The sequence below is a fragment of the Dendrobium catenatum genome, unplaced genomic scaffold (genome assembly GCF_001605985.2).
Source record: "Dendrobium catenatum unplaced genomic scaffold, ASM160598v2 fragScaff_scaffold_847, whole genome shotgun sequence".
Lineage (NCBI taxonomy): Eukaryota > Viridiplantae > Streptophyta > Magnoliopsida > Asparagales > Orchidaceae > Dendrobium > Dendrobium catenatum.
The window spans coordinates 5061656-5077442 of NW_021319309.1; the positions used below are offsets into that span (position 1 = coordinate 5061656).

Genomic DNA, 15787 nt, shown 5'->3' on the forward strand with positions numbered 1-15787 from the left:
AGTTCTTTAAAACAGAAAAAAAAAATAATCCCGAACTATTAATCCGTGAAAAAAAAAAAAAATCGACAATAAGTGAGAGCCATCCAATTATAAACCGGATTTAATGCACCGTCGCCGTCGGCTCGAACCAGTTGGCCCCAACGGCTATGACGACCGACGGTGATAACTCTATAAGAACGAGAAGCTGCACTTTGCAAATCAGAAAACAGCATTGTTAGCGATTCAGAAGCCAACACTTACGTGTAGTCACCAGACTGTCCGCGAAAGCTACCGCTAGTGTTCTGATTGTTCTATTCTATCCAGCACGACCGGGAGACTGAGAGAGACGGAGAGGGGATATAGAGGGAATGGGTGTCGATGAGATATCGAACTTCGCCTTCGCCACTCACTTTGTCGGGAACGAAGGTTAGGGTTTGGAGCCACGGTGCGAGCTTGTTAGACAGGATTTGGGGGCGGTGGAGGCGGCGAAAGGGGAAGATGATTAACTTCTTTGTCTATCAGTACCATTCGCAGAGGAGGGCGGTGTACGCCGCTCTTCTTTTGATGCTTCTCCCGGTATTCTGGCCCGCGCTTTTCTCACCCCTTGGTCATGCCTCTCCTTCCATGTTTTCGGTGAGTTGCTATTCCCATGCCGTTGATGTGTGACTCTAAGAGCTTTTGAAGGTTTTGATTTGATGACATTGTGAAATTGTCTGGATTATGTGAGTGGGCAGCGTGAGAGTAGTTGGAAACTGGGAGTTTGTTCCAACTCCTAGGTCGATTTGTTTCGGATGATGAACTAACGATGTGTAGGATTCAGCAGGTTTTTTTTTTCGTCTCGTCGGGATTGTTTAGCTCTTATTTTGTTTCACATTGACATGATTACTAGAACGAGAGGCCACGAATCTGAAGTTTGTTTGTAAACCTGAGAATTGTTAATTGCTTGTTTATAGCAGCGGAGGAACCGGAAAAACTTTTTTAAGGGGACACATAAACTAATTTTATATGAGAAAAGGATGGAGTGGTGGCAAATAAGATTAGAGAGAGTCATCTTAGATGGTTTGGTCACATAAAACATAGGCGTTCCGATGACCAGTTAGGAGAGTAGATGTATTAGATTTGGCCTATGTTAAGGAAGGTAGAGATAGACCTAAAAAGATATGGTTAGAAAGTATTAAAAATGACATTTTTATTAGATTTAAATGAGAAACAGACTCTTAATAGGACATAATGGATAAAGAAAAATTCATGTAGCTGACCCCTCTTCATGGGATAAAGGCTTGATTTTATTGTTGTTTTTTATTATATCATGGAAGTAGAATAATGCTAGTGTGACCATTCCATCGTTCACATTCCGTAAACAAAGATATGAAACATGCTTTCATACATCATTCCTACTTTTTACTAATCACTTAAGATATGACATTGAACATTGATAAATAAACTCTGACTCAAAGATAACATACACATAACATCATCATGCTTGGTGTTAAAGATGTTGTGATCAATCTCATTATTCACATTATTTAATTAAGAAGAGGGCTACATATACTGAAATCCTATCATGACGTGCTCATAAATCATGAATTACAAATATGCTTACAATGCATCACCACCTTATTATATTTTACTAACCACTTGAGGCTTGGCAATCAATTGTACCAAATAAGCATTTAATATAGTACAAAGAAAAAACAAATTAAAAGATGGAAAAAATACAACATTTTATATCAAAATAATCATGATGAAGCTATGAATATGCTGAGAAGAAGAACATTGCAATAGAAGTAGTACTCTTCTTTGAATCTTTCTAGAAGAGTAACAAAAATGTGGTGTTCTTTGACTACGGTGATGTGCAATATAATGACTATTGTTGGTTCTTAGTCACTATTCATAGAATTTGTCTAAAATTTTGCCAACTATTTTCCATTAATTAGCTTTCATTCCATTGAATACTAGTTTGAGGCTTCACAAGAAGTCCTTTGTAATAAAATGCCTTGGCGTTGCAGATGGCAGAGTAAGTATTGACTCATGCATTAATCAACTAATTACGAAAACCATTACATCATAACTTATAGTCGCATAGAAGAATCTCCTAGCTTGTGAAAAAGATCGTTGCCAAAGAGAGCATCACTAGAAATAGATCAAAAGATGAGGATGCCGGTACCGAAAATCATACTTGGACGAGGAAGAAGATTCAAAGATTATAGAGGAGGGGAGAATGGTTTCCTAGATGAAAAGATGAGAGCCTTTTAAAAAACCTAACTCCAAACTGAAGAGAACAAGTAAGAAGATAGTCATCATTATAATCATGTTCTCAAACTCCCCAAAAATCCTTCCTAAAACGCTCTAAATGAGCGGTCGGGCCGCTCGTTCTAGCGGAAGCTCCGCCTGTTCTGCTATTCCGCCCTTGAACCGGTCCCGCCTGGACCGGCTGGACCGGTCTAACAGAAGATAGTCATCGTTATAATCATGTTATTTAAGATGGTTTGATAACTAGCTTCATCACTATTCCAACCAAAGTAGATCCATTCATGTGAGCTTAGCATGATCAAGGAAGCATTGAAATTCCAACCAGAGGACACTTCAAACATTGCCAAAATTCACCTTCTTCCTTATATGTATAATTTAGCCAATCAGGCAAGAATTGCAATCTTCATGAACGTTGCACCTTTCAAATAGAGCCATGGATGTCAAAAGGAGCTTGATATTGATTAATTGATTAATTCAAAAACCACTATCTTTTCATGATTAATTGATTAATTGAAAACCGCTCTCTTTCCATAGAAAGACATGGCCGAAGACTTCAAAATTTTAGAAGGAATTTGAAGCATGCGGCCTGCTAAGACATGGCTCATGGAGGAATAACACAAATCAAGGATACAAAAGGAAATCTAAATTTAAACTAAAGGAGCATGTAGCCAATCCCTCCCTCCCTCTCCATGGAATTATATATTTATTTTATTCTTCAAATAATTATATTCAAATTCATTTAAATATGTGGTGGCTTTGCGTCAGACTTAGAATTGAATGAATTGAAATGAGGGTTGCCTGAGAGCCATATAGATGTAAGGCTTTGTGGTTCTATTCTGTTAGGGAATTTTAATGGTAACTTAAAAATATAATGTGTCCTCTCTTATTTTTCTAATGAATAAAATCTTGACATTTTCATTGATCTTGTCATTTTCTTCACTTCCATGTTCTCCTTCCCTTCCTGCTTTGGCTCGGCCACCATTTCGTAACCCATCCTTGGCTAAGAAAAAAAACACCAGGGAGGGAAGAAGACAAGGCTACAGAGGAGACATTGTGGAGTCAAATGTGCGCCAAGCTGCTTAAGTGGGGTAGAGCAGGCACTTAGATTTTCCTTGCTGTTCTTCTTAAGCAAAGAAAAGCCACACTCTATGTAACCTGCCTTAAAAAAATACACAGAGTTGTGTTTGGCTGAGAAATATGGCTTAAGCCGACCTAAGATGTTTAATAAGTTTGAACCAAGCAGGCCGTCATAGTTAAAAATATAGAAAAAGAAATAAAAGAATCCCAAGTGAATTCTGTCCTCAATTACCTTGGAAAATTGTTTTGTGCTTTATATTCCAGGAATACACAGTGCTTTATACATTATTTATAAATGATGTTTGAAGTTATCTCCGTTTATATAATAATAAAACTCAGTATTGATAGTATAATTCTTGCTCAGGTGGATGAGTGGCTTTACTCTTAAAGGCAGAATATCAAATGAGCATATACTTGAAAAGGTAGGAGTAGCTTCTGTGGAAGATAAGATTAGAGAGAGTCGCCTTAGATGGTTTTGATCACATAAAATGGCGGCCTTCCGATGACCCGGTTAGGAAAATAGATGTATTAGATTTGACTTATGTTAAGAAACATAAAGGTAGACCTAAAAAGATTTGGTTAGAAAATATTAGAAATGACATTTCTTTATTAGATTTAGATCAGAATTTAACTCTTAACATGACACAATAGAGAAAAAAGAATTCATGTAGCTACCCCACAATGGGATAAAGGCTTGTTGTTGTTGTTATTATATAGATACTATAATCCTTCATATCTCCCATTGGCGGCTGACCTGTGTTTTTTATCTTAGGATTAAATGCAACAAGCTTCATGTACACATTTCCGTCCCCAATCAGTTAAAATAGCATTTTATCATTTCCATAATTTCATAAAAAGAAATTGATTTTTTCTTGCAGGAGTGGAATGCTCCAAAACCAAGACACGCATCTCTTCTGAAGGCCGCTTTGATTTCTGAAATTGTGAGCTCAGTTGTTGAAAAAGCATCTGCATTTGTTTTTTTTTTGCTTGTGTTAGCCTTTGCTGATGTTTCTTATTTTAATTTTCTTTGCAGCCCAATGAGCGGAAGTCTGAGCTCTGGGCTCCTTTGGCGCCACAGGGTTGGAAACCCTGCATTCCATCAGCAAGTATTACTGGTAACTGTTGTTTACAATATGGGCAAAATGTACCTCATAGCAAGAGACTTAATTTTATTATCTTAATAATGTACTTCTGAATTATTGATTTTTTTTTTCTTGCATCTAGGACGCCCTGTGAAGTCAAGTGGATTCATCCAAGTGTTTCTTGATGGAGGGTTAAACCAGCAAAGGATGGGGGTAGGCTCTTCGGTCTTTTAACTTGTAATCGAAACTTGAGTGTACACTTGACAGACATGAAAATTTTATGGAAACATTTGTATTCTCTCTTCAATATTTTTCCCTGTAAAATGGACCATATCACTAGATATAAAATATGTTTTCTTATGTAGATTTGTGATGCTGTTGCTGTTGCTAAAATCTTAAATGCAACCCTAGTAATCCCTCATCTTGAAGTAAATTCTGTTTGGAAAGATTCAAGGTAGTTCTAGCTAAGCTGTGTTTTTCTTCCTCTTTTTTAGTTATTTGTTGTGTAGTTTAAGTAAAAACAATACTGATAAATCATTGTTGTTTTGCAGCTCGTTTGAGGAAATCTATGATGTGGATCACTTCATTAATGTGTTGAAGGATGAAATCTCTGTAGTAAGAGAGTTGCCTCCAGAATATGCATGGAGCACGCGGGAGTATTATGCTGTTGCCATTAGGACCACAAGGATCAAAACTGCACCAGTTCATGCATCAGCAAACTGGTACCTAGAGAATGTTCTTCCTGTTCTTCAAAGGTTAGTTAAAGATTAATCTTTAATTTTTCATTTTCTCTAGTACTTTTAACAGACTCCCATTTAATCCTCTCCATAGCGGGGAGAGAGACATGGAGGAATTTCTTTAAAACCTAAGAAACAATTGCAAAATTCTCGTGCTTTGTGATGGTTAATTGTAATGATCTTAAGAAATTTTCATCTACCATCCTGTTGGAAGAAAATTCTTTTGCTGGAAGTGATGCCGCAGCACCTGCGAATGAGATGAACAGGGAGAAAGCAACAAGAAAATACTCACAGTAACTGTGTGTTTGGTTGTATTGATCAAAGGCAAAACTACTGTAGCTATTACAATGCCGGTAGTATATACTAAACCTTTCTTTCTACTAAAGCTTAAAACAGAAAAAGCTGTAGCTTGTACTGCATAACTAAATGGGGGGGGGCGGCAATTAGGGGTTTGGTCGGTTGGATCTCAATGGGAAGGGGAAGAAGATGAGAAACACAACGAGAAGACGATAAATTAACCACGAGCTGCGGACTCTTCCAACGACTGGTGGGCCTTGCGATTTGCTCACCTTGAGCTCTCTTCCCTCTCAAGCACTCATGCTAGAAAAGTGGAGACAAAACATAACTTTTTTTCATTCCCAAAATTCATCCCCAAAATACAAAAACAAGGACCTATATATAGGTCTCAACACAAAGAAGACGCAAATACTAAATTGCCCTCGGGCTACATCATGACTCAACATGAAAATAAAGGGTACAATAGGAATATATAAAAGACTGAAATGCACAAATAAATCTAAAAATACAAGCTCTCAATTGTGGCCATCGATCTGCGATTCTTCCGGCGATACACATGCTTGAATCTCTGATCGATGTCCTCATCATATATCTTTTAATTTCCTATGTCAAAATCCATATTATATTGTCGACCTATCTGTAGTTTTATAAAATTTTCCTCCAAGCCTTTATTATATCCTCTTCTTGCGCAATACTCTTGATATTCTTCTTCATTTTAACCACTCATTATTAATTCTAGAAATTCTTCTTTATTTTTCTGTATATAGATTCAAGATGGTTAATCCTTTAACCCCTGACTTTTGCTTTATCTTTTAATAATATTAATTAATAATTGTTAATTTCACATTATCTAAAATTTTAGATTGTATAGTCATCTTTTGCTGTATTGATTCTAAATTTTTTATCCTCTAAATGCTTTATCTATTACTCTTATTTTTAGTGGTAGATTTCATTTTTAGAGCTATTTCATATACAAAAAATATATATCAATGTATCTTACTTTTAATATCATTTGTAAGCATCCTTATAGTTAATATAATTCACAACTATTTTTAACAGTTGGATGTTCTCCATTATTCATGTATTTAGAAAATTTAACATATTTTCGATACCATTCTTGTTTTTGTACTAAATTAATTAGAAATCATGAAGAAATCCCTTTTTTTTTGCTCTTATATACTTCACTTTACTTTTTGTCTTTAAAAAATAGCTTTATTGGTAGATTTTCTTAGACTTAATTAAATTGATTCTTCAAAATTAATGAAGTTGTTATAATTCTATATTTTTTTTCTCCAATTGTCGGATTCATATTTGTATGTTGATTATGCTAGAATCATACTCACAGGATTCATGAAGTTTCAGCGAATTAGAAGAATGAGAGAGAATAAAGATAGAAATATGCCAAAGGAAAATAAGGAATTTAGAGAGAGAGAGAGAGGCTTTATGACTTGATTATAATAAACTTGAGTATAAAAATTGCCTCTCTTTTCCTCCCTAAATGGCCATCTGTCTCTTTATTTGTATGGTTTTGGGTGTTGAAGTAATATATAATTTAAAATATATGCTTTGGTTTAGAGTGTGTGGCTAATTAAATTCATGAGATAGACACATTTGGAATGATATCTCATTGGGCTAATTAAACGATGTTGATGACCTCGTAATGATAATAATCATTGGGTGGCGTTCGACATTTGACTTGTATATACCATGCTTATTATATGGATTGCTTATTCATTGGGTAAGGCTTCACTTTACAAAAAATTCTTAAAAAGTTGGAGTTCATTTTACTTCGATTGTCCAAGTACTTTTCAAGTTAAAGTTCATAGCATTGAGTTATATCTTACTTTTATTGGGCCACCTAAGTAACGTGGATCCCAATTTAATTTTGAGTAGATTTTTTAGGAAGCGTAGAAGTACTCAAAACTATTTCATGCCTTGATGATGGATTGATGAAAAATATCACAGCTACAATCTTTCCACAATATTTTTATTAGTCTGATTCTTATTTATGTTGCCATATTGTATGACTTACCGAGTCCAACTTGTACTTTTTGTCAATCTTTTTATGGTAAGTTTACTTGTTGGCCCAAATCTACGCTTCATATAATATTATAACACAAATAATCCCATAATATATACTTCCTCAATTCACGTCCAATTTTATCAGCATGAGCCAGCTCATTTTGGCTGATAGCTTTTTTTAAAAAAATTCTAAAGGGAATGGTGTATACCAACTTATCTTATTCATTTTTTTTTGTTTCTTCAGTTATGGAATTGTAGCAATTGCTCCCTTCTCACACCGCCTTGCTTTTGACAATTTGGCTGGTGACCTTCAGAGGTTGCGTTGCAAAGTCAACTTTCAGGCATTAGCATTTGTTCCTCATGTCAACACATTGGGAGAAATGCTCGTTAAACGCCTCAGATATCCAAAACATGTGCGCTCTGATGAATATATACAGGAGGTTGTCGACGAAAATGTTAGTAACGATGGGAATGGGAAGTATGTCACATTGCATTTGAGGTTTGACAAGGTATTTTTGAACACTAGTTTTTCTCATAGTAAATGTTCACAATGATCTTTAGACTTTTTAGTTTTGCCCATTATAATCTAAGATTTTTACTTATATTTAATCAATCCCTCAGTTTATCAAATATGAATCAATTTGGTTCTTCATCAACTTGTCATTCGTTGAACGGAGATCGGTGGAGGAAAGTATTCCCTAAGGAGGTTTATCAAATGAGATTGATCTTAAATGTCATAATTACTCTCATGAAAAGCTTTTCTCCAACAATTTCCCCTTCAATAATTTGTCTGAAGAAATGATTAAGTTGACAATATGATCAAATTTGTTTTAGATTTGATGAGTAGTAGAACTAAATAGAAATCCGAAAAAAAAAACTTTAGGATTAAGATAGTCCCACTTAAAAAATTTTGGAATCATTTGATCATTTTTTTTTAATCACAGTACCTAGTTAAGTGAAATAACAGTTGTTAGGAATGTGCAATTAATACTCTAGATGCGTTTAAGTGTAGATTAGTATTTCCATTTGACTATAATTGAAGACATTTTGCAGCAGATCCTAAAATTGGCAACTTTGCAGGACATGGCAGCTCATTCAGCCTGTGACTTTGGTGGTGGTAAAGCTGAAAGGTTGGCTTTAGCTAAGTACAGACAAGTGATTTGGCAAGGAAGGGTTATGAACTCCCAATTCACAGATGAAGAACTACGTAACCAGGGTCGCTGCCCAATGACGCCTGAGGAAATTGGATTACTCTTAGCAGCCTTGGGCTTCGACAACAAAACTCGCCTTTATCTAGCCTCCCATAAGGTTTATCTGCTTCTAATTTCCTTCCCTCACGATGGATTCTTTCTGTTCTGAAATCTGATTTTAAATATTATTTATAGGTCTACGGTGGGGAGGCCAGAATCTCAAGCTTGCGCAACCTTTTTCCCTTGATGGAAGATAAGAAGAGCATTGCTTCTTCAGAGGAACTTGCAAGGGTTGAAGGGAAGGCTTCTCTTCTTGCTGCTGTTGATTACTATGTCAGCATGCACAGCGACATCTTCATCTCCGCATCCCCAGGCAATATGCACAATGCCATGGTAAATTTATTTTAGTACAGAAATATGAGTTTAAGGCTTCATTTGGGATGGCTTTTTTTTTTTTTTTCTGCTTCTTAAAGCAACTTTCTAGCAGATCCCTATATGGGGTCCTAGTTGGGTACCCACGCTTTGTGCTGGTAGGCTTTGTCCACCCATGCCCATCTTTGGTGACTTTCGGGATGTCATAGCCACCCACACTCACCCACTCTTCACGCTTCTTGAATGGAGTCTGCCACGGCCTTGAGGTTTGTTGCCCTTTTCTCTGACTCCAAACTTTCAAGATTGCTCGTGGCGTTGTTCAATGTTGCGCACTGCGTAGTAAGGAATATTGTAATATACTGCATGCATATTGTGATTAGTAATGTAAATCGATTTGTCCCTTTATGTTGAGTATCCACCCATACCCACCCACGTGGCCATGGGCGCGTACCCATACCGGTACCTAATGCACGGCTCTGCTTTCTAGTACAAAATAAAAAAAAAATTATAATAGAAAGATGTTTTAAGAAGCAGAAAAAAGCGGTCCCGAACAAAACCTAAAGCTTTGAGAACTTTTAGTTCACAGTTCATAAAATGTATAATCATTTCTCTAATCACTAATATAACATTAACCAACTTTGACAAATCAAAGTATCTTGTTTCTGCTATTTGAATCCATATATTCTATTAATACAGAAATCACATGAAACGTCTATAATGTTATTAGGTTGGCCACCGGACCTATGAGAACTTGAAGACAATAAGGCCAAACATGGCTCTACTAGGTCAGCTTTTCCTGAACAAGAGCTTAGAGTGGTTTGAGTTCCAGAGGGAGGTGCAAGCAGGGCACAAAGGAAGAGAAGGACAGATTCGGCTGAGGAAGCCTAAGCAGTCCATTTACACATATCCTGCTTCAGATTGCATGTGCCAGGGATGAAATGTAAATTTCTATGGCCTTTTAGTTCCAAACTTCATATTTTAGTGTATTTTGTTGTATTTTTCATTTGATAGTCATGCCCATTGTTGCTTTTATTTGGCTTTTTGAACATGACCCTATTTGTTTATAGTCATCTTTACTGAAATTGTTCAGTAGCATGCCATTTTGGAGAGAGAGAGAGACCTGCTATGCTAGGGAAAGAGAAATAAAAAACAGTTCCCAACTAATAAGATAAAGATAGGCTACATGATTGTTTTTCTTAATGTAGTATTATTTTGAATTAGTGCATATTACATTGAAGGAGTCAAGGAGAAATAAAGAGAATCAAATAATGTAGATAGCGGCGAGCGAGAGCGGAACAAGGCACGTAGTGAAAGAGAAACGGTTTCATTTGATTTGTTGTGGATTGGATGATGGAAAAACTGGCAAGCAGCAAGCGGGGGAGAGTCAAGTTGCCTTAGCGCCAACCGTTTTGGGGCGCAAGCGTAGGCAACACAGTACTGACGGGGTGGGGCGCGCAGTTCACTGGTTTTCTGAAAAGGTTGGGTAGAGATGTTCTCATGTGTCAAATTGAAATATTGTTCTAAGTATTTAAACCTTATTTTATAATTTAAACAAATAGGTTGCAGGAGTTGATTAACTCTTGATATATTTATAGCCCTTTTCTTTTCCACTGCTATTTTTTTTTTTAATTAAGCATAGTTTTGAATTGGTGCATATTGCATCCTAAGGAGTCTAGCATCCACTTAATACTTTGAAGCTTTCAAATATGCTTCGATCTCTTGATTTGGATCTATTTGGGCTTGAACTGGACCAATTTTGATTTCGTCTCATTGAGAAATTCAATTTGATTGCAAGTTTTGGTTTAGTTTGTCCCTAATTTAATTTTGAAACTTTTCAACTCAAATATACATTGAGATTCACGCCTGTCAAAATGATTTTTGGTGACATCAATTATAAATCTTCTGCATATGATGCATTGTGATTCTTATACTCCGATCACTTCACAAAATAATACAAATTTAATTTGATCTCTCTTTCTCTCTTTAAACAAATATTATTTTCTCTATTGGTAGAGAATAAGATTTTACCATTCAAATGAAGAATTAGAGAAATCATATTCTACCATAAGTATTTATTAAGTAATCAACTCAAATGTTCTTTTAAAAAATTAATTGGAACATACTTTTAGCATGCAAATTTATAGAGCATGATTGGTATAAAAAATTTAAATTTAACTCTTTTAATATAAAAAAATATTTATCACCCATGTCAAATTTTTAAAAACTCAATTTATTTCACCCCAATTCCACAAATAATTTTAAAAAGATTTGCACCTAACTAGCAATCTCTCTCATGAATATAAACATCAACAGTATTCAAAAGATTGGGGCAACTGAGGGAGGCCAGAGTGACAGTCCATCACTACCTAGAAAATCATTTCCTTGAGCTCCATCTTCATTCCATTGATAGCTTTCAACAATGTCGGCCAAGCCAGAAAATCATTTACATGAGCACCGCTTCGGTCATTAAAAGCTCTCAGTTATGTCGGTCATGGTCAAAAGCTGCAAAATCGGCTACACAGCCAAGGTCAAAGAATCTCATCGTGCCTTGGAAACTCTGCATTCATAACTCTTCTTGAGTTCTTCTCTTAGAGACCTCCAACCGAAAATATCATTTTTTAACTCCAAAATGTAGTGCACTAACTCGATTTTGTCCCTTTTGCGAAGGTAAGAGCATCTCCAACCGAACGCCAAAGGATCGTATGGCATCGTTCGATCGCTCCAACTGAATCTCAAATCTTCCGCCATTTATTTGTGGGTGAACAGTGCGACACCAATATTTACGTTGCATTGTTCACATACACTATTTTGCTCTCTCAACCGGAAAAACGCGGGAAAGGGAGAAGGATCGTTACCTTTGCAGAAGCACTTAAAATAAAGTTCGATTGGAGCAGCACCACAGCATTTTGGAATATTGCTGTATTTTGCGGTGAAAAATGGCGTTCTCCGTTAGAGATGCCCTAAGAGTAGTTCTCTTCATTCGCACGTTTTTTCGACAAGTTCAGTAGAGATAGAAAAATAACGAAGATGAACAATACAACGTCAATATTGATGTTCCACTGTTCACCCGCAATCAAATAGCGGAAGTTTTGCCGTTCGACTGAAGCTGCCGCCATTCAAACGGTAGTAGTTCAATAGGAGATGCCCTTACTACTCGTTCTATTCTACAGACCGCTTCTCTCCAACTTTAGCCAATTTATGAGTTTCTTTCAACTCAAAGTCAATTAGTATTATTTTCTTTGATTATGTTTAAAAATATAAAAATTTGTAGAGAAGAACTAAACATCAACCATAATAGAACCCAAATTCCATCATTAACAACTAAAATCCAATTACAGACTTAATAATAATCAGCAAGTTGCTGAAAATGATAACAATAACCAGTAATAATCTCCCAAAGGTGTTCGATGAATCCATCAAAGCAGAACACAGTAGTAAAAGGAGAGAGTAGCGGGTGCTGAAGTTCAGTTCACCTCTGCTCCCTCTCCTTTCCCTCCCACACATCATTCATCCCTAAACAACATTGGAAGGAGCAATCTTAAAATAAGCCCCTTCCCTTCCCCTTCTCACAATAACAGCTAAATATATCTTCTAAATTAAGACATACTACACTTCTTAAGCTATAATATATATAGCAATAGAGATGGAGAAATGGTCAGATAAGCGAGCCTTAATGGAACTGAGCTCCGGCGAAGGTCTGGCCGAAGGACCAGTTTGGTGGCGCTGCGTTGTAAGAGACTATAGTTTGGCCATCACTGGTTGTAACTTTGAAGGAGAGAGATTGGCCGTCGAGGTAGGAGTTGCTTTGCCAGTTCTGTCCCCAGTTTCTTGACATGGGTTGCCAGCCGGTCTTTGATCCCTTGACAGACACAGCATGAACATCTCCGGCGCCCCCGACGTTGGTGATTAGAACCAGGTTGAAGTAGGAGTGCCCGTTAATGGTGAATCTAATACCTCCCCTTCTCCTACATGGAACTCTGCTTAAAAAAAAAAAAAAAACAGAGTTAAAATGTATTCAAAGATTAGTCCCACTACAGTAAATTTGAGGATTAAAATCTTTTGGAATGCTAATTATTTAGCTTTTGAGTTAATCGATATCAATCTGGTAATATATTTAACAGAACTTAAAAGCTCTCTGGTGTTCCATCCTCTTAGCAAAATGTGAAACAGAGGAAGAAGCAGAGACTGACCTTCTGTAAGAAACAGGCACAATCCCAGCCTTGTAAAGCGCAATACGTTGGAAAACAGGCTGAGAGAGATCAAAATGCTGGAGAGGAGGATTGCACCACCCACCGGCATCATTAGGGAGAGCATTGTTTGGTGGGCAGAAGTTAGTTGCAGTGACGACAATGGAGCTTGGAAGACACCATTGGTGTTCATTAACGCACCTAATCTCATAGCAAGAGCCGCAGCTGAGGCCATTGTTGAAGAGAGCAGTGCTCAGAGCTGCAGTGTTAGTTCCATAACCCTGACTGTACAGATTTCCATAACCACAAGCACCACCTTCAGCAGAACAAAACATAGAGTTTTAGGAATAAAGGAAAGCTGGAGAAGGTAAGGAGTTGCAGACAAAATAAAACTTGGAGAAGAAGAGTACCCATTGTGCCTGAAGCATCACTCCCGCCGTAGAAGGTGGCGTGAGCATTAGTCCACCCTTCTCCGACTCCATAACCGAGTGAAGGAGAAAAGAAAGGTAGAATACCAACAAGGAGAACCACGAAAGAAACCATCTCCTTGTTGAAGAAACTATGGAATGAAGAAGAAGAAGAGAGAATGATTGTGGGAGAGAACGGGAAGAGTTAGGAGGATTAAATAGAGGGAATGGGAGGGAGGTCACAGCCACCTGTTCAAGGTTCAAACAGAAACAAGGACTGTTCTGAGGCCAGGCATGGACAAGTCGATGAAAGCTGGAACCTTTGGGTAAAAAGAGAGCTCTGTTGTGGCTATTCTGGCGGTTTTGATATTTGAAAGATCACAGCTTTGGAGGCTTCCTCGGTAAAGGAAAACACAATGAAGGTAAACAGGTCATGCGATTAAAAAGAAGATGCTGCAAAAATAAAAAGCCTTCGAGTTTGAATTCCTCGAGCGGTTAAGAGCATCTCCAACCGAAAAATCTATTTTTCACTTCAAAACACAGTAAAACTTCAAAGTAACAATCCAACTCCATTTGATTCTCCTCTTTTGGTGGGATTCTTCATCTCGCATCGAATGTAATCATCTTCATCCTCTTTCACGCGCATCTTTGACAAATCTCATATCCCAATTTTATGTAGGTGAACACTGTGACGCCAATACATCAATATTGGTGTCACACTGTTCACCTAAATTTTGGCATGCGATTTAGGCTTCTTTTGGGACGGCTTTTTTATTGATTTTTAAAACAATTTTTTGTAAATTTTTTGTACTTGAAAGCTGCTTTATGAAGCAATAAGAAAGCCGTCCCAAATGAAACCTTAGCGTTCAAATGAGCGAATGGTAGACGGCATATCATCGTGTGCACCTCGGTTGGAGATGGTTTAATTCCTTAAAAGGTTGTGTTTTACTCTGAAAAACATTTATATTTAAATAAAAAACAAAAATTTGATCGATGGAGGCAGGCTTATAATTTTTATATAAATTTTCTTTGAAGAGCGTGAAAATTTAGACACGTTTCGCTGTCCTGCTCCCTCCATTGTCCTGCTCGCTGTTTTGCTGAATAGTCGAGTTAAATAACGGTTTAAAGCTTTAGATGCAGCTTCATTTATTGCAGTTCCAACTAACGATTTGTCTATCCAAATGGACCAATCGGTTCGTTCATTAATAAAGATTCTTTTTCTTTTTTTTTTTGAGAATTTAATTACACATTAAATTAGTACAGAGCAAAACTTTCAAGCTCAAATTTGATTTTTCAATTTCGACCTCTTCAAATTTTCAAATTAAAATTTGATTTTAATTTTAATTTCTTCATATGAAATATTTAAAGAGCACTTACAAAAAGAAATTAGTTCTTAGGGGGTGTAAAAAAAAGAGTAGCAACTCGCTCGTTGTAAAGTTATTTTGCCCTTCCATGCAGTTTAACTTGCATGAAAAGGCAAAATGCCATTATAAGAGCATCTGCAATTGAAATGTAAACGTTTGTTTGCAATTGCTATGAGCCTCCATGTGAAAGTAAAAAAGAAATATATTTTTACAGTTGTGAATAGTGTAACGTCAATATGGATATGATATTATTCACATAAATAAATTTTTGGTGAAAATGAAGATGAGAAGTAATTTACATGAAATGTTCTTTTTTGTGTTAGAAATGAGTTTGGTGGGAGATGAATTATTGTGTGATATGAATATTATTATTTGAAGTAGAAAATAAAGAGTTATATTAAAGATGTCCTAAGAGGTCAATTTATTAGAAAAATAGTAACAAATTTGGCTAATTAGTAGGGGTGTCAATTTTTGACACGACCTGAAACACGACCCAAACCCGACCCTGAAAAATTCGGGTTAGGGATAACCCAGACCCGAAACGGGTCGGGTTCGGGTCCAACAAATCAACCCGTTTTAAAATCAGGTCGGGTTCGAGTTGACCCAGCAACCCGAAATTGACATGAAAACTCATATTTGACCCGGAAACCCGAGATTGACCCGTTTTGACCCGATTTTGACCTGAAAAATCGAAGATTGACCCGATTCGGGTCGGGTTGACCCAGACCCGAATCGAGTCGGGTTCGGGTCTGGAAACCTGACAACAGTTTAAAAACGGGTCGGGTTCGGGTTGACCCGAATAGTGTCGGGTCAGTTTCGG

The 15787-nt window shown here is 36.8% G+C and overlaps 2 protein-coding genes across 2 annotated transcripts; one reads left to right on the forward strand and one right to left on the reverse strand.

The window, feature by feature from the left end:
* Positions 1 to 357: 357 nt before the first annotated feature.
* LOC110107865 (O-fucosyltransferase 31) lies at positions 358 to 10091 on the forward strand. The gene is made up of 10 exons (XM_020838296.2): positions 358 to 612; positions 4188 to 4250; positions 4343 to 4424; positions 4534 to 4604; positions 4757 to 4845; positions 4943 to 5146; positions 7692 to 7956; positions 8528 to 8755; positions 8833 to 9030; positions 9737 to 10091. The coding sequence occupies exons 1-10, from the start codon at positions 358 to 360 to the stop codon at positions 9944 to 9946; spliced, it is 1665 nt and encodes a 554-aa protein (XP_020693955.1). The 3' UTR covers positions 9947 to 10091.
* Positions 10092 to 12288: 2197 nt separating this feature from the next.
* Positions 12289 to 13939, reverse strand: LOC110107866 (expansin-A10). Its single transcript, XM_020838297.2, has 3 exons — positions 13607 to 13939; positions 13200 to 13512; positions 12289 to 12986 (listed from the first exon to the last, which is right to left on the reverse strand). Exons 1-3 carry the CDS (start codon positions 13737 to 13739, stop codon positions 12680 to 12682), a joined length of 753 nt encoding a protein of 250 aa, XP_020693956.1. The 5' UTR covers positions 13740 to 13939; the 3' UTR covers positions 12289 to 12679.
* Between the last annotated feature and the right edge of the window lie 1848 nt (positions 13940 to 15787).